Source organism: Zalophus californianus, chromosome 2 (genome assembly GCF_009762305.2).
Source record: "Zalophus californianus isolate mZalCal1 chromosome 2, mZalCal1.pri.v2, whole genome shotgun sequence".
Classification (NCBI taxonomy): Eukaryota; Metazoa; Chordata; class Mammalia; order Carnivora; family Otariidae; genus Zalophus; species Zalophus californianus.
The window spans coordinates 167,750,174-167,773,292 of NC_045596.1; the positions used below are offsets into that span (position 1 = coordinate 167,750,174).

The 23,119-nt window shown below is 47.8% G+C and overlaps 1 protein-coding gene across 2 annotated transcripts in view; it reads right to left on the bottom strand.

Moving 5' to 3' along the window:
* The window catches only part of PLEKHA2 (pleckstrin homology domain containing A2), a 59,325-nt gene extending 36,208 nt beyond the window's left edge, over nt 1–23,117 (bottom strand). Inside the window, exons 1-3 of one of the 2 annotated variants that reach the window (XM_027598725.2) lie at nt 22,941–23,117; nt 22,506–22,601; nt 10,348–10,511 (exon numbers count right to left, since the gene is read on the bottom strand). In XM_027598725.2, the coding sequence (XP_027454526.1) occupies nt 10,348–10,488 (141 nt within the window). In that variant the 5' untranslated portion in view covers nt 10,489–10,511; nt 22,506–22,601; nt 22,941–23,117. The remainder of the gene's footprint in view (nt 1–10,347; nt 10,512–22,505; nt 22,602–22,940) is intronic. The other variant, XM_027598726.2, reaches the window with a different exon arrangement.
* Between the last annotated feature and the right edge of the window lie 2 nt (nt 23,118–23,119).

Below are 23,119 nucleotides of genomic sequence, written 5' to 3' on the forward strand. Positions count from 1 at the left end.
GGGGCAGCGTGTCAAAGCTGCCTCTCCAGGAGGCGGCCCCGTCCCTTCCAGGGAAAGCACAAGAGGATCCACCTTCACAAAGCTTCTCCAGCCTGCAGTCTGTTCCTGAGCTCTCCCCTCTCTGAATTCCTGTGCACCAATCCTTCTCCAGCTGTGGTGCACATCACACTCTCCTGGGGAGCTTGTTTGAAAAGGCCCAGGCTCAGGCCTCACCCGAAAAAAAACACTGAATCAGAGTCAAATGGAATGTGGTCAGAACATGCACATTTTTTAAATGTTCCCAAGTGATCCCTACACAGGCCCAAGGCTGAGAACAACTGATCTACATGACAAAATCTAGCCCTCGACTCTATATTGGAGCACATTTTTCTGCAAATTTAAGTCTCTTCTTACTAGATCTTAAGCACATGAAGGACATGAGTAGAATCTTATTCCTCTACATAGCAGACTCCTCAATTTTTATTTACTCATTATTAGTTTTTAAAGATTTATTGGTTTATTTATTTTGAGAGAGAGAGAGAATGCACAAGTGCACAAGCTGGAGGCACGGCAGGAGGGTGGAGACCGAGGGAGAAGGAGAGAGAGAATCCCAAGCACACTCCCTACTGAGCACAAAGGTCTATGCAGGGCTCAATCCCAGGACCCCGAGCTCATGACGGGAACAGAATCCAAGAGTCAGACGCTTAACCAACTGAGCCACACAGGTGCCCCTGGACTCCTCAATTTTTAAGCAAAAACACTACTTGCTTGGTGGTTAAGTTCCCAAACTAGTCCCTAAAAGCCTGCTACACTCGGTACCAAAGACCTCCCATCCACCTTTGGCGGACGATGTTTCTTTGGAAAGACTTGTTCATGTTTTGAACTGGGCTGTCACTTGAGTTTGCAGTTTCCATGACCCCAGGCAGGGTTCCTGAGGGACAGGAATCGGGTGGAGGGGGCATAAAAGGACTGAGCCCCAACAACAAGAGGGTCAAGGGAAGCATCTGAAATGAGAGCATCTGAGCGGGTGGGGAGTGAAGACAGGCTGGTAGGAAGGCTGCTTATGGGAACCACCTGCAGATATTTTTAAACAAACTAATACCCACGCCTCATTCCCAGGGTTTTAACTGATCTGGGGTAGGGCCCATGCACCTGTATGTTTTTCAAGCACCCCAGTGATTCCACGGTGCTGCCCATTTTGAGGACCACTGCTGCACACATGGGCTGGTCCTGCTGACTCCGCACTAGAGATGCAGCAGCTGGTGAGAAAGCCACGCCCAGCGGCAGCCCACAGGGTGACCTTGGTTGCTGCACCAGCAATAAACAGAGAGGAAGGGAAGGGCAGGGCAGCGGAAAAGGGGATTCCAGTGCCACGCATGGCTGGCAGCCACTGGACGTGAGGATGTCTGTAAGTTAGAAGCATTCTCAATTTTCCGAAACACTGTAGGGCACAGGGCAGGTTCCCATTAAATGACTGACAGTTTTTATGAAGACACTGCCAACACCTTGCTTCTTGCTCAAGTGTTCTTCTGCCACCAAGGGCCTCAAAGAAGCTCCCGCTCCCCATGAGTGGAAAGCGGAGGGTTTATTCTTTTCCATCACCAAGGAAGGAGCTGAGAGGCCCACAGAGAGATGTGACAAACCTCCCACAGTAAGCCTTCTCCAGAAGCGACATTACCTCTTGTTTTGAAATAGAAAATTTTACCCTAGTAGTGTCTCCTACTCCCTTTCCCATCTTCTAATAAGAGTAACAAGGAGCACAGAAATGACTAACTACAGAGTCATAAATTCACAGAGCAACACCACTAAAGGGTTCTGGTGATCCCTCATCATTTGCCACATGAGTCCTCTAAGGCTCAAGGTGGGGAAATGACTTCCTCAGGGAGCTGAATAGAGATAGAGCCTGTAACTCCCACCATCAATCTAGTGCTTCGGCAAAGCACAGCTTGAGGAAGGAAAAAGGAAACTGACGTATATTTAGAGTTAATTTGCACCAGGCCTGGCTGCTAGGTACTCTAGGTACTCCTGCACATTGTCACTTAATCCTAACAATCCCATTTTACAGATGAAGAAACTAAGGACTGAGCAGGTAAAGCAAGCCCAAGGTCACACACGCGGTGAGCAGTCAGGCCAGTATTCAAACCCAACCCTTCCTGATTCCCCAGTCTCACGCGCTTTCCCTCTACGCCATGCCACCTCCCGTGAGACAAGCCTTCAAATGTACAAGGACCTACTCATTATCTAAGAGTTGATTATCAATGAAAGGTAAATACAAGAGCAGGACCAGCAGGGTTACACCAGAAGAGGCCCTCGACAGTTGCCCAAGCTGGGCAGGGCAGGAACTGGTCAAACTGGCTCTTGGGTGCCAAACTCCGAAAGACCAGGGATTTGGAGTGGAAAGGGGGAAAAAAGATGCCTCCTTACCTTCCCTTCTCTCCCTCCAGGGTGCCTAGCAGAACACATCAGGCAGTCAAAACCAGCTTCCTGGTCAACGAGGGGGAGGGGGAGGGGGGATGTATACAGAAATCCCACAGCTAGGCCATGAGCCACCATGGCTGCCCAGAGGCTGAAACCACAACTCAAACACCAGAAACCGAGGCCAGACACAGACTCTCTGAAAAGAAAGACTCGCCTAAGAGCTGTCTGATGGGAACGGAGGGGAGAGCATAATTCCCTCTGCCCCACATTCTACAGCCCCCGCCCCAGAATGGGAGAGTAACAAAAGGAAAGCAACCAAGCTATTTCCAGGCATTAGGTGACCCAGACAGTGGCCTGACTTGCTGCCCTGGTATCAAACACATCTCCTCCCCTCCATTCCGTAGCTCCACTTCCTGATACTAACTTGAGGAAGGGTGAAATGCCCATGGCTACTCTCCTCATTCTCTAGTTCAAAATATGCATTTAACCCTTGCCTTCCAGAAAAGTCAGCTTTGCATCATGGACCGCTCTGTTGGTGCAATGCTTGCGTTCTATTGTCTGAATGCCTCCTCTCTGTTGACCGTCGACCTGCATCAGCACCCGCTTCAGCCAGGATAGATTTCATGAGGGGTAAGTCTCTTGGCCACCACATGCCCAGCCCCTTTATTTCCCTCCCTCAGTCCTGGTGATAGTGACCTAAAGACATGGTCCAAGACCTGGGCCCTAGATAATCCCCAGGACATGTTCGGGTTCCAAAACTCCAACCACTGGCCACTGAAATGGTTCTAAAACTTTAAAGTCAATAAGCCAAGCCCTTCACCCCTGTGCTCAAGGCAGCCTCCTCCACACGTGCCTCAAACTCAGGAGTCATGGTCCCTCCGTCCTGGAATCGGCTCCATTCCCCCCTGCCCCGTGTCTGTCAGTGGTTCCACCTTCTCTCCCGGTCAGCCCAGCACTAACCCTCCGACTGCTCTCCTTCATCCTCCCATCAGTCACCGGGCCTGACATTTTCTTCCTTCCCGTGGGCTTTCCATCAGTCCCTTCCTCTCTGTTCCCTGCGCACCACCGCCGACATTCCAGGACGCCTGAGACAAATGCCTCGCTGTCAGCAAATGACATCTCCATAATACTTTAGAGTTTATGCAAGCACTTCCACATACATTACTTTATTTAATCTTCACAGCAACTATGTCAGAGATAGAGATAATATCATTACCCCTGTTTTACAGATGAGGACACGAGGCTAAAAAAAAAAAAAAATGGGTGTTTCCCTAATTCAGGTACACATCGAGTTGTCCTGCGCTCAAGGGATGCAAACTAAGAAAATGGGCTTGGGAGCAAAATCTAATATGCAGCCCCCTCCCAAATACACAGTTGCCTGCTTTGCCTTGGAGACATTATTTGAATGGTAAAATGGCATTCTTTTGTATATAAATAGTTATACAAACACATAAAAGTAGACATATACAATAGATATATCAAACACTGAAGGTTGAAATCTCAAAGCAAAACATTAACAACAATAAAACCAAAGGCAAATTTTAAGAAAACTTAGAACAGTTTCACCACAGTTCCACTTTGGTAAAACCTTGGCTAAGTTTCACAGCTTCCCTCTCCTTTGGTTAGACTTTAATACTAAGTAGTGCTATGAACACAATTGTCCCAAAGTGCCTCTTGGTTTTCACTTCCTTTTAATTTAGACAAAGTACCATCTTGTGATAAAGAAAATGAGGACTGTTTTAAAAAACACACAAGATTACTATAGTATTTTATGTTAATTCTCAATAAGTCATACATAATTTTAATTCTAAAAAAAAAAAACATTAATAATTTTCCCTTAGCGGAATTTGCATTATGGTAAAAGTACAGACCTGTTGCTTGAAATCTTTTTTTCCCAAAGGAATTCTGCATCCTGCCTCTAACAGACGATATGGACAAAAGCCTGCCAGAAATTCTACTTGGCCCTTGAAATCATTTGACTACATGGAAATATACCATGTAGTCCAAAGTCATTAATGTACCAATAACACAAAATCCATGACTGAAAAACACTTTGCTCCAGCAAAACAATTGCTAGAGGTGTGAAAAGTCTCATGATGCTTGTATATGCAGAGAACATCTCTGGACAGACACGTAAGAAACTGGTAATGTGGGCTGCCTCTGGCTAGAGGACTATGTGGCTGGCGGACAGAACTGGGAGGGAGGAACTTGTCACTAGATCAGCGGTCCCACATTTTGAATTCTGTAGCATATGCATGTATTGGCTATTTTTTTTTTAAGTTATCTTACTGGCTCTTGGTATTTTGACAGGGTGAAGCCTATGATGCAAAAATCTTTTAAATATTGATGGATTTCAGCCAAATTTTGCTCAAGGAGGCTTCTGACAAAAACCTCACAATTTTAAAAAATACCAATTTTCACATAGCCTTTAAGACAAAACTACTGTCCATTTATTTATATGTTCTATATATTCCTACTACACTACGGTATTCTTTCTACTAAAATATCCAAATAGTCCATCTTTTTAACACAGCTAAAGCTCCTTGCCCCTTTCAACGAAAGAAATGCTTTCAGATTTAAAAAAAAAAAAAAGAAAAGAAAAAGCAAAGGGCTCTCATTGTGGCCCCAGAGTTACCAGGAGAGATACCATCTTTCTGAATGTTACAATGATCCATAATTCACATCATGGTCTTTGGAAAGTAAAAGCATCTGAGTATTTTTTAGCAATAGACAGAAAATATGCTTTACAGAGTAAATTTGATAAGAACAACCATCTAATGCAATAGTACGTTCATGCTTCTGTTTATCCTTTGTTCAGGGCTATATAATTTAGTCTTGCAATTACTTAGTCAAGTGGGCCTCACAAGGCTGGAACGTAAGCGTTGCTGTGCAATTAAAACATAGTTAGTCACTCTGCAGGTCACTGTAATAAAGTACGGCAGCCTAATTAAGGTATTTTATCTCCTCTCTCATGATAGGGACCAATATTAAATTCAAATACAGGTGCTGAAGCCATAATATCATAGGAATGTTTTCACGGAAATCCAGCCAATGTTTGTTTCTATTCAAGAACTATTTGCGTGCTTGATATTGTCAGCATATTGATTTTTAAATGCACTAGCTGGATCAGTGGCCATAAGCAATAATATTGAAACTTTCCATTTATAGGGGTCCTATTCAGCTAATGGGTTTCATCCCATATCGGTCTGGTGTCACCACTGCCTGTATCAAAAACCTGGATTTCATACTTTACCACATCAGCTCTAAATTCTATCAGACATTTAGGGCTGTACCTGGAACATGCATGCTGACCCCTAATGCGTACCTGCTATATGTCCATGAGCACAGGGCAGCCTTCAGGCTCCTGGAGCTGTTTTGCTCACATTTGTAGAACCAAAACCAGTGACTGTCCAGTGGGGCATGCGAAAGCCCACCTCCCTTGGACAACTCTGAGACCTAACTTACTTTGAGCCCCACTGCAGCCTCGGGCTGAGGCCTACCCTTTGCCAACTTCTGTTTGAGCTCAGACCCTTGTCTGGCTTCCTCTGCTTCCCTGTCCTGCTTCCCAGCTCTCTTGACGGTTTCCAGGAGAACAGTTCCTTAAGAAAAAACTTGGCCCAGGGGCGCCTGGGTGGCTCAGTCAGTTAAGCATCTGACTTCAGCTCAGGTCATGATCTCAGGGTCCCGGGATGGAGCCCTACATCGGGCTCCCTGCTCAGTGAGCAATCTGCTTCTCCCTCTCCTGGCCCTCCCCCCACTCATGCTCTCTCTGTCTCTCAAATAAATAAATAAAATCTTAAGAAGAAAGGAAGGAAGGAAGAAAGGAAGGAAGGAAGGAAGGAAGGAAGGAAGGAAGGAAGGAAGGAAGGAAACGAACTTGGTACAAATCCTTGACTCGGTGCCTGATTCCTGGTCTTGGGATCTTCTTCTGGAGAACCTGACCTTAAATCCCCTCTGACCAGGAAGCTCACCTTCCTCCTTGCTGCTGCCTCAGAGGCTTCCAAACGACTGCTATTGCCCCCATCCAGAAATACCCTCCACTTCCCCTGCCGCTCTGCCTGGGACAGGGTGCATAACAATCAAAAGAGATATTATAAGTGAAAACATACCTAAACTTTTAAAATGCCCTACAAATGGAAATCACTTGTGGTAATGATCTATCTCACCCATCCTTCCTTATCTGGATCTCCATGAAGGGGGACCCCACTCTCCCTGCCACATTTCTCACCTACAGCGTAAGCTCCATGAAGGCAAAGATTTGGTCTATTCACTGTTGGAGCCTCAGCATCTATACTGGTGTATAGCACACAGGATGTATTTATGCATTTAGCAAATATGCATTAAGCAATGTTGCTAAACTCCAGGAGTTCACTCTTCTCAGCCCTTCAGGAATTGAGGGGCTAAAAGCCATGTTAAAAATCATCTAGAGTACCTATAGCCCGGAGAGGATAAATAACTTACCTAATGTACAAAATAACTTCGTGGGAGAGCCTTGATCTCTTATCTCCCAGGCCTGACAACTTTCCATCTGAGACTCCAGCTTGAGGCCCTACGTCTTCCTTAGATGGGCAGCCGCAGAGGAAAATGGCAGCCCCTTCTCCTTCAGCCAAGCTACTAGCATCTGGGCCGTTCAACTCAACAATGCGCTATCTTGTTATAAAGGTGCACCAAGATTTTTAGCACCGCAGTTGTGGGTGTTGTTTTCATCTCTCCAACTAAACCTGAGGCTTCCTAGTGGCAAGGAGTTCACTGAATTCACCTCCCATATGGTCCCCAGGACCGTGCACAGGGCTGAGCCCAGACATCGGGAGGAGGAGGTGGACACAGGGGAAGAGCGCAGACACTGGAGTCACACAGACCTGGCACCAACTCCAGCGCTATACCTGTGTGACCTTGAAAAAGGTGCCAAACTTCCGGCACCTTGCGGAGTACTTCCCGAGTGATAATAGCCCCTGAGTCCCAGGATCACTGGAAGGACTCCATGAGACGATATACGTAAAGCATCCCGCATTCAGGAAGCATAACCAGCAGTTAAAAGTAATAGTAGTGGGAGTGGGAGTGGGAGTAAAACCAGGCTCCAGAAACACCAACTACCAAGTAGCTTCGACAGGCAAAGATCAGAGACGTGGGTTGAGAGAAGCCCCCGCTTATGAGTGCCTATTAACTAAGATACCATATCAGGAGTCTCCTTTTCCCTATAAAAGTAAGATGGTGGGGCGCCTGGGTGGCTCAGTCGTTAAGCATCTGCCTTCGGCTCAGGTCATGATCCCAGGGTCCTGGGATCGAGCCCCGCATCGGGCTCCCTGCTTGGCGGGAAGCCTGCTTCTCCCTCTCCCACTCCCCGTGCTTGTGTTCCCTCTCTTGCCGTGTCTCTCTCTGTCAAATAAATAAGTAAAATCTTTAAAATATAAAGAAAAAGAAAGAAAGAAGGAAAGAAGGAAAGAAGAAGGAAAGGAAAGAAGAAAGGAAAAGGAAAGGAAAAGGAAAGGAAAAGGAAAGGAAAAGGAAAGGAAAGGAAAAGGAAAGGAAAAGGAAAGGAAAGGAAAAGGAAAGGAAAAGGAAAGGAAAAGGAAAGGAAAAGGAAAGGAAAAGGAAAGGAAAAGGAAAGGAAAAGGAAAAGGAAAGGAAAGGAAAGGAAAGGAAAGGCAGGGGAACCGGAGCCCAACAGTGTCAGAGATCGCCAGCGCCGGGATCCCAGCTCTGCTACTGAAGTCTTTAGAACAGTGCTTGCCACATACTCATAAATGTTCACTGATACTCTTTTACAACTTATAAAAATAGCCACTCTCAAATCTAGGATGGCTATTTGGCCACTAACATGACAAAGAGCTAAGCTCTTCGACAGGCGGAGTGAAATGTTCAGAACTATTTCTCTGCCACAGCAAGACTGTTTTTTTTTTTCGGCACAGGCCAAGCCAGCTGAAATCTCTGCTTCCAGGGAAAATGTAAAGACTCTCCTGCAGTGGCCATGAGTTCCATTTGATAACTCAAACTCAAAGAAGACTCTAGCTCCAACAGCATCCTGAGAGCTGGGTCAGCAGGGAAGTGCAGGAGGCCCCTAGCACAGGGTAGGACCTGCTGCAGAGGCTGACCCCAGAGCTCCCAGTGAGGCAGCCCATGGCAGAGCATTCGAGGTCAGTGCAGGTTCTAGAACCAAAGAACAGTCAAATCAGTGGGCAGGACAGAGCAAGGGAAATCCCAACAACTGGCAACATTTGAAATCTGAGATGGTGACAAGGTGGCCCTGGGTGATCTGTCACTGACAGCAAGATTCTCAGCCTGTGGTCCAGGCTGTGAAGGAGGGACCAGCTCTCAGAGGAGGTGGCTGCCAACAGTTAGTCAGGATTTCCTAGGCAAGTGCATTTGGATTAAGAACAGTCCTAGCAGGAAGCATGGCAGTAAGCACATATGTCAAGACAAAAATACTTTCAAGTTACCCTAGCTAATATGACAGATGAGTGGGAGAAAGTATACAAAGGGAGAAAAAGGGAAAGGGAATGATAAAACCCAGAGACCATGAGTCACTCGGGGCTCACCCCTGGCATGCCAGAAGCCAAGTCTACAGCAACAAAGACTTGATCCCAAGCTCCTCCAACAGTGCTACTTCCTTTCACAGTGGATCTGTTGACCCAGCTGTGGGCACCTGTACAGAGCAAAGGCAGGGAAAATGACAGAGTAGGGCCAGAAGGCAAACCCAAGACCAAAACATTATCAGAGGCAAGCATTCCAGGCTAAGTCAAGGACATAAGTGTCCATATGTAGGTTTCATCCTGTAAGCCCAGCACTTCAGATGAAAGTAATCAACAGAAGGTTTATCAGGGATGTGGGGTGACACATGGGGCACAATTCTATTTAGGGTTAAGTCTTTCCTGGAGAAGGTGACTAAGTGGCAGCTAACCTGAGTATATTTTCTTTATCTGTAGCGTTTCCTCTCAGCCACCAAATCCAGAGGACAAATGCCAAAGGCCTCTAGAGGGTTAATCCCTGGATAATGACCTAGAGACTCACAGTGATCTTTTTCCACTGCACATCTTAAAGCATAAATCCATCCCCTAACACTCGAGACTTTCCTCTTCCCAAGTCTCTCAACCAGAGCTAGGATCTCAGCCCCCACCCCTCCTAGCCGCAACATGGCTATGAGCCGTGAACTTGACATTCAGGGGCCATGCCAATCTTTGGGGCCTCGGTCCACCGAACTGCTCCAGGGCAGTGGGAAGGAAAGAGCCAGCAGCACTCACAGCACCAGAAAAAAAAAAAAAAAAAAAAAGACTTGAGACTTTTTCCCATACCAGTGACAACTCCAGGGATTCCCAGGCTGAGCAACAGAAAGTAGGGGGTCTGACTGCCACAAAATGCAGGCAAGTCACCTACTTCTGGCCGTGTCCTTGATGAAGTCAATGTCTAAGACTCAGTTTCTCATCTGTAGCACGAAGAGGCAAAACCAGGTGACCACCAAAGTCACCTCCAAACCAGGATTCTATGATCTATGACTCCCTGATGAACGAGACCGAAGCAGTCCAACATCTGTCCAGCTCAAGGAACCAGGCCACATTCCCTGCCAGGGAGGGGCCCCAGACTGGAAGAACAGGAGTGGTCATGAGGCCACAGCCATAACGAGGTTGGTGAAAGACAGCAAGCCATACCCTGGAGCCCGGAACAAGCCGGGCCAGCCTCTCCTGGACTTCTGCGAGTGTTCAATTCCTGAGTGCAAGAAAAGATACCAGATTCCCAGGGGCAGGAGAGATGAGCTTCCTTTTCCTCAAGCTAACATCGGGGATGGTTCCGCGTGTGTGTATATGTGTTTGATGGGGGTTTTTTCCCCTCCTCACTGACTACCAGTTTGATGCTGCCCACAGGGGCTGAAGCCCTTGAGGCTAATCCCACCGGCATTCCTCCCAGGCCAGCCACCCCCCCGCCCCCCTGCCTCCACCTTCCCATGCAGCCTCTCACCTGGGGGTTGTCCATGTACCAGAGAAGGCAGTTGGCCTGGGTGTCCAGAATAAAGTACCTCCGTAGAAACTTGCCACTGTTCTCATTCTCCTCGATGTCCAGAAACCCACAGATTCGGTTCTGTCGATCCACATAAGGCATTCCTGGGCTCTGCTCACATCACCCTGCATGGCAGGAGGAAGGGAGGTGATGAGGAGGAAGGTGAATCTCATCCTGCCTCAGGACCTGTAAGAACTTCACTTTGGCTTGACTCACCTCTGTGAGAAGCTAGGCGCTCTCTCTCTCATCGGCCCTCCTTCCCCAGAGCACCAACTGTTCCACCCCAACCAGACCCTGGAAACCTCTCTCAGTTCTGTTCCATACACAGCCAGCAAAATGCATGAGCAGGTACTCAACTAAGTTTCCTGAGGCGCTACTGTGTGCCAAGCAGAGCCTCGGGCAACTTTACATATAAAGAGGAAATAAGCCGAGATCAGGGACCTGGGTTCTAATTCCAGTTTTAGCCCCTTAATAAGTGTGTGACTGCAAGCTATCATTTTCCTGAGCTTCAGTTTCTGCACCTGTAAAACAGGGATAATAGTGGTACCTACACCTCCTAAGATTTTGGTGAGAATTAAGTGCCTGGCACACATTAAACATTTCATAAACCACTAGGTATTTTTATTGCCCTTCACAAAAGCCTTGTAAAGTAAGCCATAACCCAATTTTATACATAAAGAAACTCAGAAAATATTTAAGCTCCAACTCAAATACTCATATAAAACGTTGCCAGGAATTCAGTCATCAAGAGCAAACCCTCTAGCTCCATGAAGGAATTAAATCTGAGGGCCACATCCCTCAGCCCTAGCTTCACTTACTTCACTCTGCTGTTACCCAAAGGCCACTTATGACTGGAAGAATGAGGAATCAGAAGAAGGCCCCAACCAATGAACACCTTCACCGACTCCAACAGGGTCTCTGATGATGACAGACAAGCTTCACCTTCAAGCCAGCCTCCTTTCTCCACGTGATTTTCTTCTGACTCTCTGGCGAGCCAGACGAAGGGCAGGGGCTCTATTCTCCTCCCCAAGGAGGATGAGCACCTTCCAATAAGCAGTTACACCCAACCTGGATCACAGCACAGGGCACAGGTAGAACACCCCCACAAGGGTCAGAAAACACCACATGACATTCTGACTTTCAAGGACAGACACCACCCACCACTGGGCCCCGCTTGGCTTCAACAAGCAAAACTCACTGTGACCCAAGCCCACCAAGGCCCTAAGCAAAGTGGGGAGCCGGCTGGCTTGAGGCCATGCGTGCAACACAACGCTGGGTCAGCAAGTAAGCTACCAAGATGCCACACCCAGAGTCGTCCAGGCCCAAGGCAGGTCAGTCCCACATTCCCACAAGATTAGGCTCACTTGGGCGCCTGGGTGGCTCAGTTGGTTGGGCGACTGCCTTCGGCTCGGGTCATGATCCCGGAGTCCCGGGATCGAGTCCTGTATCGGGCTCCCTGCTCGGTGGGGAGTCTGCTTCTCCCTCTCACCCTACCCCCTCTTGTGCTCTCTCTCTCTGTCTCAAATAAATAAAATAAAGTCTTAAAAAAAAAAAAAAGATTAGGCTCACTCAAAGGGTGGCAACTGGTGGCATGGTCTGTTCTCTCCCACCCCCATGGGGGCCTGGCAGTGTGGAGGGGCAGACCCAAGAAAAAGTGCCCCCCCAACACTCATGTGAGTGTGTGCAAGCCCACGTGCGCACACGCACACACACAAAGATACCAGGGAACAAAAAATCCTTGACTGCAGGTTAAGATCAGGCCAGATTCCTGATGGGGACAGATGACAGTCAGAAGGGACATGGGTCAGGGGCCCATGGCTACTTGCTGGTAACGGTGCGGGCCAAAAGAATACAGCAGGCAGAGAAATGGGACAAAGGTGAAAAAGCACAGCTAAAAGGAAGGAAAGAAGGAAAAGAGAAGGTGAGAAAAGGACAAAACCTGGGAAGATGGTGGAGAAGGAAGTAGCGATATGAAGGAAGTGGAGAACCACGGCGGCAAGGAGCATCTTGGCGGTCACAAGTCGCACAGCCGGACCCCTGCTCTCCCGGTGCTTTCCCAGCGAACCCTCCATCCCAGCTGCAGTTCCACAGCCAGGCAAGCGTGAGGTCCGGAAAGGGGAAGGGTGGGCTGGAGTCAAGAGTCAGGAACAAGCACCAGGGGAGGAATTTCAAGTCTTCTAGCAGACACTGGGTCAAAGACAGGAAGGCAGGAGGCCTGGCTTTGGCTGGGAAGGAGCATACCCCTGAGAAAGGATGCAGCTTCCCCCCAGAGAATCAGAAGGAAATCGGAGTCCCATGCAGAAAGGCTGGGATGTCCAAAGCATCCCATGCACGGTCCTGTGCACAGCCGCCCAGTTGGGATGAGGGAGCTCACCCAAACCCCAAGAAAACCAGGCAAATTCCCTTGATGCCAGCCCAGCCACAGAGACAGAATTTCCAGAAGTTTCAGGACTGCTACCACTCCTAGGACATCTCTAAGAGAAAGCATATAAACTGCAGGGGGGGTAACCAAGCCGACTGTCTTTAGACCCAGCTGGTAAGCACGGCATCCAGCTTACTGCTGGCTTTCAAATGTTCCCTTTTCAGCCTACAGGATTGATCAGTGCCAGCCTTTTTGTCAGGTCACAGGCCAGAGAAGGCACTGTCTACAATCCTCCAACAGGCTGCTTTTGTGGAGGGGGCTCCCCACCTCCATGGGAAAAAGGAAGGAGAACAAAAAGAATTTTGGTTACTTCTCCTGACTGTGGTTCTATCGCCAGAAAAAAAAAGCTGCTCGGATGTCCTGGGAAGCAGCTGAGTCACGGAGCTCATCAAGAATGTGGGAGGCAGGGGAGAAGCATGGGCTGCAGGAGAACCAAGCATCACAGGGAAATGCTGTTATGCCTAGCCGGCCCACACAGAAGCAACATACTCAAAGATGGCGCACCAAACACAAACCTGACGTCCTAACCCCCAATCCTCTGTCAGTTTATTCTGACCCCACTTTTCATCCCTTATCAGAAGAGAGGCTAAGGTTTGGTACAGGGAGCCTGCTTCTCCCGATCCCCCAACCCCCTCTCTCTGCTCTTCAACCTGCCGCCACCATCCTCCAAGGCCCCCTGGCTCCTCCTCTTTTTCCTGGAAAGGCCCCCCTAATCCAGTGATCTCTGCCACCCCATGCCCAGCCCCAACAACTGGGCAGTGAGGGGAGAAAGGGAAGTGCTAGTAATTGAGTCATAAGGGAAGAGAAACACCTTGATGCACACATACATACTGTCACCCCAAATTCCCCTACTAAGACCCAGGCAAATCTTTGTACCATTCTTTCTACATCCCTCCAATTAGTTTTAGCCTGTTTTCTGACTCTTTAAAATCCCTTGTTATCTTAAATTTCATTTTAATCCAAGTTTCCCACTGTAAAACTATTGAGTGGAGGGTGACATAGGTGCTCTATCCCAGGACTTGCCCCCAACCCATGTCCTAGGCCCCATACCCTGACAATGACTCTCTCCCCATCTCCTGGGACAACATGGTGAGTGTTCTCACTGGGGTGCAGCATCAGATACCCCTCTCCCAGGCGAGCCCCTTCACCTCTGCTCTAAGAGCATAATGAAACCTCCTAGCAAGTAGCTGCAGAGTCTTCACAACACATTGGTGACAAAGAACACAGAAGATCTGTGCAGGAAAGGACCTTGGTCCACCCAACTCAGTACCCGCTTTCCAAAGTTTGCCAAACCTCCCTAGAATTTTCCTTATACTGTGATTTCTCCCAGAAATCACAGTATAAGGACGTTGGAATTTTTTAAAAATTCACTCTAGCCAATCGTTTTCATTTTTGCATGCTTTTTCATGCCCCTCTCCACTTAATTGGCCTTTTAAAATTTTTAAATTATATCATAAACATGTTCCATGTTGCTACATAGTCTTTATAATCATTGCTTTTAATGGTTGCATAACATTACTGAACTGCATTTACTATAATTTACTCAACCATTTCTCTATGATTAGACAGATTATATTCAACTTTTCACTATTATAAATGTTATGAAAATTCTTATTTTCATGCTTTGTTTCTTCTTTCATATGGAAACAGCATATACAAATTCCAAGCAACAATATGACTAGAGCGTAGGTAATGATCTTTTACAATTCTTGAGACCTATTACAAAACTGCTTACTAAAAGCATTGTCTGTTTACTTTGCAGTCAGCAATATATTGTTACCATCTCTATAATCTTGTATACATTGAATGTTCTCATTTCCAACTGTTGCTAGTTTTAAATATATAATGATGCCTACTGAGGCTGAATGTTTTTTCACGTTTGCTTCCTGCTTCATCTTCCTTCCTGGATCTTGTAAAATGCAATTCAAATTACGTGCACATACAGTAATGTGTTCGTTCTCTCTCTCTCTCTCTCTCTCTCTCTCTCTCTCACACACACACACACACACACGCTCATCAAACCAAACCAAAACATGGCCTCACATAATCTAAATAACTGAAGAATGTATTTTAATGAAGAGTAAAATAGAAAAGAGCAAAGTTGGTTTTTTTTTAAGATTTTATTTATTTACTTGACAGAGAGAGACACAGCGAAAGAGGGAACACAAGCAGGGGGAGTGGGAGAGGGAGAAGCAGGCCTCCCGAGGAGCAGGGAACCTGATGCGGGGCTCGATCCCAGGACCCTGGGATCATGACCCGAGCCGAAGGCAGACGCGCAATGACTGAGCCTCCCAGGCGCCCCAGAAAAAACAAAAGCCTTATATGATTCAAATTTCTTCAGTGTATAAGTTCCTAAGTATGTACTGCGCTTGAAAATATGTTAAATATTTAATTTATGGTAAAAGGGAGACTTTGAGCAAAAAGTGAGTTTGCACTGAGTTACCAACTGATCAGCAGCAGAAAATGGGTTAAATGTCAATTAAACCAAGATTCCCAGCCAACATTTGCCAGTTGACCAGATGAAACTCATGAGAAGAGTTAAGGGCTTCCCACCTTAGAATGAGATGAAGGGGGCGCCTGGGTGGCTCAGATGGTTGAGCGTCTGCCTTCGGCTCAGGTCATGATCCCAGGGTCCTGGGATCGAGTCCCGCATCGGGCTCCCTGCTCCTTGGGAGTCTGCTTCTCTCTCTCTCTCTCTCCCCCTCTGTCTCTCATGAATAAATAAATAAAATCTTTAAAAAAAAAAAAAAAAAAGAATGAGATGAAGGGCACTGGGAGACATCTGTCCAAAATATCTCCTTGACTACCATTTCAATGTCTTAGGTTCCATTATTGGAGAAGATTTAAGCCAAGAAAAAAAAATAATAATAAAACTGTCCCCTAGGAATTGAGGCAATTGACAACCTCATCAGGCTGATTAATATAAAAGAGACAGCTGGGACCAAAACCCGGAGGAAAAAAGAACATGCACCAATGGGAGACAGAGGCACTAGAGGGTCAAGAATATAAAGAGAAGATTGTTGCTTGAAACAAATATCTACTTGAAAAGATGTCTTAGGATTCTTATACACCCGGGATAGGAGCATGAATCTTTGTGGAAAGCAATTTGGCAATAGGTAACAAGAGAGCTAAAAATGTTCATACCCTGGGGCGCCTGGGTGGCTCAGTCGGTTAAGGGGCTGCCTTCGGCTCAGGTCATGATCTCAGGGTCCTGGGATCGAGCCCCACGTCGGGCTCCCTGCTCAGTGGAGAGCCTGCTTCTCCCTCTCCCTCTGCCTGCCTCTCTGCCTACTTGTGCTCTCTCTCTGTCAAATAAATAAATAAAATCTTAAAAAAAAATGTTCATACCCTTTGACCCAGTAATTCTACTTCTAGGATTCCATCCAAGTAAATAAACTAAGATGCAAATAAAGATTAAAAATTTTAAAAAGGCAACTCCATTAGAATTAATAATAACAAGTTGGAAATGTCCTGAATATCCCAATGATTAGGGGATAATTTAATTATGGGACATTTACATAAGGAAATATTACACAATCATTAAAAAACTATGTTTTCAAAGAATTTTAAATGAATTAGGGAGAAACTCATCATAAGTTTTTTAAAGATATAATATGGCTTACAATATGATCTCAATCTCCTAAATATTATTTTTTTATTTCTATATTTGGATAGAAAAAGACTGACATACAGACACCAAAATATTGACTATGGGTTATGTGTGAATTTTATTTACTTCTGTATATTTTCCAAATTTTCCAAATGTTCTACAGGGAATGTGTATTCTTTTATTCAGCAGGTGGGAAAGCTATTTAACTGCACACACACCCTGACCCCAGTGTATAAATTTTGAAGCTGAGAATAAATTTGTCAAGTCTCCAGAGTCCACAAACAAGCAAAACCTTGCCTCAATTAGCTCTCTTGGGACTATTTGGTGTTTCAGAATCTTTTTTTTTTTTTTTTTAAGTAAGCTCTACGTCTAACGTGGGGCCTTGAACTCACGAGCCCGACATCAAGAGTTGCATGCTCCACCGACCGAGCCAGCCAGGTGCCCCAAAGTCTTAAACCTAAGAAGACACCATCCCACCCAACACAACTGCCCAAGAGCCAGGTACCTACCCAGAGGGCTTTGGCACTGTCCAATCTGGTTGAGTTTGGGTTTCTTATTTCTTATTGCAATATCCTCTTAGACAGGCTCATTCTTTTTTTTTTTAAAGATTTTATTTATTTATTTGAGAGAGAGAATGAGAGCCAGAGAGCACGAGAGGGAAGAGGGTCAGAGGGAGAAGCAGACTCCCCGCTGAGCAGGGAGCCCGATGTGGGACTCGATCCCGGGACTGCCGGATCATGACCTGAGCCGAAGGCAGTTGCTTAACCAACTGAGCCACCCAGGCGCCCCAGACAGGCTCATTCTTTCCCCTGCAGGGTTGGTTCCTTACTCTCTAGTCTTCATAAGAGGAGCCCCTGTCCTTGAGGCCAACTCAATATTCACACCCACATCTATCACTATATTCCTCTATTGCTATAGCACCTAAGCCACACCATGCCCAGTGCTCTGGGAAAATGAAGGAGGAACCCTGACCAAGACGCCCAGTGGAATTTTCCTTCTTGAAACTTTGGAGATGGGGCTGGCATTTTTTAAATAAATGGCTGAATAGAAGAATGAAGAGATGGATAGATTTTTTTTCTTAAAGAAAAGCTTTAGAGTTATTACATCATTAAAGCTATAGTCTGCTCTATTGGATGTCTTTTTTTTTTAGGTTTCATTTTTAAGTCATCTTTACACCCAACGTGGGGGTCGAACTCACAACCCCGAGATCAAGTCACACACTCCACCGAATGAAACCAGCCAGGCACTCCTTGGATATCTTATTTTTAAGATCGCTAGTGTAGTTTGGAGATAAAGGAAAAAATAGAGTGAAATAAGGGAGATTCATCTGCTTGACCATTTGACACTTTTGAGGTAAATAAAAAGGAAAGTGATCACAGAGATAAAGCCTTAAAGGGTGTTGGCCCCATTATGAAACCATCTACTGTAACCTCTGATGGTTCAAGTATGAAAAAAACATTAATTCATTTTTAAGATTTGGAGATTTTTCTTTCATGTTACTTTGCATCGGCAGGACAGGGAATTTCAGGGATTTTGCTCCAGAAAGTCAGGAAGGTGTTCCTCGACATGGGGTGGGATGTGCAGTAACCCATCTCCTGTCCTGTTACCCTGTTAGGGTGGAAGCTGGAGAGAGCAGGGTCCCAAGCAGTAAGAGGGATCCCAACAGGAAATTGCTAAACTTTGACAGGAGAAAGTTTATCAGGAAATGACATCAGAGGTCTCAGAGGGCTGTAACACGGCAGACAGGAACCGGGGTGTGGAGCTACTGCGAGAATATGCATGGGCCATGTGAGCCGACTTCACCTATGTTCAAATCTGCAGCATACATTAAGTGTGTAGTGCAGAGTTTCAACTGTGCCAACGGCCCAGTAAAAACCACAGGACACAGGCATAGCTATTTCAAAACACATCCTTGGGAATGGACTGACGATTATAACTTAGAAAGTGCAGGAGCGTCTATCTCCTATTGTTAAACTATCACTGCATTTTGAAAGTGTCATAAGAACACATTCCAAATAGTCTTAAGGCAGGAGAATAATGTGAGAGAGAACTTGTTCCCAGAGGAAGTGCAGAGTGAGGAATGCAAACATCTACAGCAACGGGGAAGTTAAGAAAAGGTGCCCCCGTGACACAGACAGCCCAAACCCCACTGGACCCTAGAACTTCGAGGGGCCTCGGGCAAAAGACACTCAAGAAGGAATTTTTAAGGGGACACATTTCAGGGAAAAGGCTGGAGAAACTGAACATTGATCCACCGCAATAAAGATGCCAAAAGCAACAAAAATATTTTAAACAGTCATGACCTCTTAACAGCAGCTGCATCTATGGTCACAGAAAATGTGGTAGTTGGAGTCAGTAGGAGGCAACGGCCTTCCCATGGCTCAAGGCTCCACCAGAGATCACAAACACAGGTGAGCAGCCTCACCTGGTTTATCAGTTAGCCTATAAACACTGAGATCTCCAATTTGCAGAATTGTGGCAGTACCCCCAGGTGGGAGACACAATGAATTCAGTTTCACTGCAGGGCTCCCTAGCAGGAATCCAGAGCAATAATCTTCCTTTAAAACTTGACCCACTGAAACGTGGGCTGCAGAAAACTGAAAAGATAACATCATGGTTTCTCTTATCTACTTTTGCAAAGTGCTGGGGGAAATTGCAAGTGGCCTAAGTGTGTCTAAGGAGGAGGCCCACGGGGGAGAGGGAGAGGAGGGGCTGGGTGTGGCAAAGAGGATGCAGGTGACAACGACCAGCGTGAGTGCATTTGTTGAAACTCTTGCAAGAAGAGGACCATAGAAAGGGCGTGCTGATTTCAGTTACCCACCGATGTGGGAGAGTGAAGTGAGAGAGCATGTGTTTTAGAGCCAGACTCCACTGAACTCTTCTGGGCGTTTCCCCCTCATTTGCAAAATTGAGAAAATCACTTTACCTACTTCAAAGGGGGCTGCAAGGATGCAATGAAATATGTGCGAAAAGTGCTTAACAGGAGTTCTGGTGAAGAGGAAGCACGGGGTAAATGTTGTTACGACGTGTGCGCGCACGCACGCAGCCCGTAGGAAGTAGTCTGTGAGTATCATTACCACCACAAAGCTGCTTACTATGGGGCAGGCAGCTGCACGGCCCTCTCTACCCCTCCAGTATCAATAAGCACATGTCAAAAAGCAAAAGTTGGGAGGCTGGGATCCCTCACAAGGAAAGGCATAAACTTCCCTTACTCTTCCCTCTACTCCAAGAACCATCATATTTTACATCTCTGAAATTCTCCAGGAGGTTTAAAAAAAAAAAACCAAGAGATCCCCGGACTCCATGTTGGCCGGGCTATCCTGAAAGTGAACAGAAGCCAGGCACGCAGGTCAGGCTCCAGGGAAGGGACTCTGGGACTGCCTCCGGCTCTGCCCACGGGAGCATCCCCACGCGGGAGAGCCCCTTTGCAAGTGGCTGGCCAACTGTAAGTCCTAGCTGATGGCACAGCGAATCCCGGCCTTTGCGCTTTAACTATAGTGTTTCTCAAGTGTAAGGACAAGCGGACCACCCTCTTTATCTCAGCCGCCAGCCTCTGAGGGCAGAAAGGCACCCCACAGGCCCAAAGCTGAGAGCCTTTGGCCCCACACTGGGCAGTGTCAGGAGCTCCGGCCTCAGCAGCGCTGTGACCTCCACGGTGAAAGAGCTCAATTCAGCTTTCAGTCCTCTGCAGAAAGGAGATAAATTATAAAGCCTAAAAGGTTGGATGGGCTTAAAAGCAGGGGCCAGGGGATGGGAAAGCAGAGGAACCCAAGATTCGGAACAAAGGTCAATGGAGTCTTCCAGTTATAGTCCCAATGCACCAACCACAGGCCTCCTAAGAACAGGAAGGAAGGGACCCTATCCCTCCCACCTCTCAGCCGCCCTATCTCCCCACCCTGTCCAATTCCCTGGCTCAGTGATGGGCTTATACTGGGCAGGGCTAGGATTCTTCTCTCCCCATAGGCTGTCACACTATAATATTTGCTCTGCTTCCTTCCTTTCCAAAGCCTAACAGATTAGATTGCAGGAGTCCTATCCAGCTCACCAAGACAGAGATGGAAAACTGAAAGTAAGGCAACCCAAACTGCTCAGGGTAGAAAGACAGAGGAGGCGGGGCAGTCCAATGTGCCAGCACCCAGACCCTCTTTTCCAAGCCCTCTGTCCACCTGCCTCATGAAGAAGACGGGAAATCAGTAAAGTGCCACTAGATGCAACACCGTGAAGACCGTGCTCCTGCCGTCTGGGTCTTCGTAGCATTCCAGCACTTTGAGGAAACACCCAGCAAGCAAGCAGGAGAGCTGGTTGTTCGGGAGGATTTGACTGATAGAGCTAATGCTTCTGCCTTCCCACTTTTGCAGAATTTCTCCATAAGGAGACACCAACCAAAATCTGCGTGTCTTCAGGGTTTATTTCAACCTTAGTAAAATACAGAGCCCAATACAGTTCAGCTCACCCAGGATGACAAGATGGGGCATGCAGGCCCTACTTCCTTTTACAGAAGAGAGAAGAAAGCACCAACAAGAGGGAAAAGAAGGGCTTGCAAGCTCTCTACCCAGGAGCAGGTGGTTTGCAAATCAATACCTAGGTGATCACCCTCACCTGTGAAGTGAGCAAGGCTCCCATCATCAACTAGCTGAAATACCACCAGGGGCGCTTCATAGAAAGTGGGGCTTACAAAAACAGGCTCACCAAAAAGGTCTAAAGGCAACATCCAGAGGAAATCCTCATGCACCAGCTCAGTGAACCAAATTTCTACAGGCTTGAGGTACTGCCACACTGCTCTTTTCCCTTCCATCTGGACAGGTGCAAACAATTCATGTACCTGCAGCCATTCATTCATTCATTCATTCATTCAACAAACACCTGCTTAGCACCTAGGAGATGTCCTACATCATGCTGGCCATAGGGTCTAGACTGCAAGGTAGACTTTTGCTATGGCAAGAGTCATTGCGTTCCGGCGCACACATGGAGAAGACAAATACCTGAAAGGATGATGCTTTCCAAAAAGCTTCCCCTGCTTTCTCAAAGCATGCCGGATCTCTATTTTAGCAGTCCACTTTGTGTTGGAGGCACTCGTGGACAGCCTGTGACTGCCATCGGACTCCCTGAAGACAGAGGCTGGCCTTCCTTGGACACTGCCTTTCACATCCTTGTTATCCATTACATGTCAACTGAATGCAACCGTGGAACAGAAAACAAGCCCTTCTATTCTTTCCAGACCTTTGGTTTCACTGTTTCTGAAGGCTGTGCCACCAGACAAAGAAAAAGGATGAAGCTCCAGAAAGGAGGAGAAAGGGAAATGACTTAGATATATTAAGAACATGAGTCCAATTTTGGAACTTCAGCCCAAGTGCAACCACCACTCAGCGGGCTGAGGTGCCTCCAAGGGCCACAGCTGGAGGCCTGGTAGAGGCTTCCCCCCCGCCCCCCCCCCCCGCTCTTTTCTGCTGCTCACTCTCCTCCGGAAAACCCCATTTGGAGTCCTAAAGAAAGAAAAGAGGAGGAGCGGGAGGAGTTAGAAGGGGAACATTCAGCTAGAACCCAAACTCACCAAGAAGGAAGGAAACCTTAGGCGAAAGACTTGGGGGGGGCGGGGAGGGCCGGCCTGGGGGAGGAGATGTGTGAGGCCCAAGTGGAGGTGGCCCCGCCGCGCCTCCTCTCTGGAGGTGCCCGTACACTTCTCCTTACTGCACGGCCTCTTCTGCCCCTTTCCTCCTCCCTTTTTTGTGTTTTTTGGGTTTTTTAAATTTATTTTTTGTTTTTTTGTTAGTCTGATGAAGTAACAGTCTTCAGGACTCGAGCAGAAAAGGGAAGCGTGTAAGGTGAGGAAGAAGTTGATGAGAGCGAGAGACAGCTCACTCAAGGGTGCTTTCCCAATCTGGCACCGAACCTGCGTTTTAGGACAGTTTTCCTTCAAGGCACCCCCCCACACACAGCCTGGAGTTCCAGAAGCCCGAGGGTCCGCTCTGGACCCAGGGGAAAGGAACGGATCTCCCTAGGGGAGCACTGTAGGCCTGTCACGTAATAAGGTAATAGGGGAAGAAAAAAACGAGGCTCCATGGCCCAATCCGAGCCCAAGGGACTTGCCTGGGACGCTCTCCGCTCTCCTCCCCTACCCGCAGCCCGGGCAGTCGTTGCGAGGCCGGTGCTCCCGGCGCCAGAACCCGCAGAGAAGTTTCGCCGCTGCAAACGTGAGAAAATGCAGCTCAGCAGAACACCCGCCCCCCCTTCCCGCGGCCCCACCCCCCGCAGCCCGACCCCTGGCGGTGGCGACCTTGGCCGCCCCGGACGCTCCAGAAGATTGGAGGAGGGGCTGCCCTCCGGGATTTCCCGGGGGCTGCAGGAGGCGCCCAGGGGCTGCGGCGACCTTTCCCTTCGCCGTCAGCCGCCAGGGCAGGCGCACCCGGCCCCGCCTGCGCGCCCTGGGCGCCCCCGCCCGGGCTCCCCTGCTCCCCCTGCTCCCCAGCCTCGCCTGCCCCCGCGCGCCCCTCTGCGCCCTGACCCGCAGGGCTCCCCACTTACCCCGCCGTGCGGCGGCCGGGGCTCGGGCAGGGTGGGTTACATCGGGGTGGGACGCGCCTCTCCGCCCGGCCGGGCCGTCGCTCTCGGGGGATTTCTTTATCTCGCTGCCAAACTCTCGGGGCCTCTCGCTCCTCTCGCTCTTCTCCCCTTCACCCCCACCCCTCCTTCTCTCTTGTCTC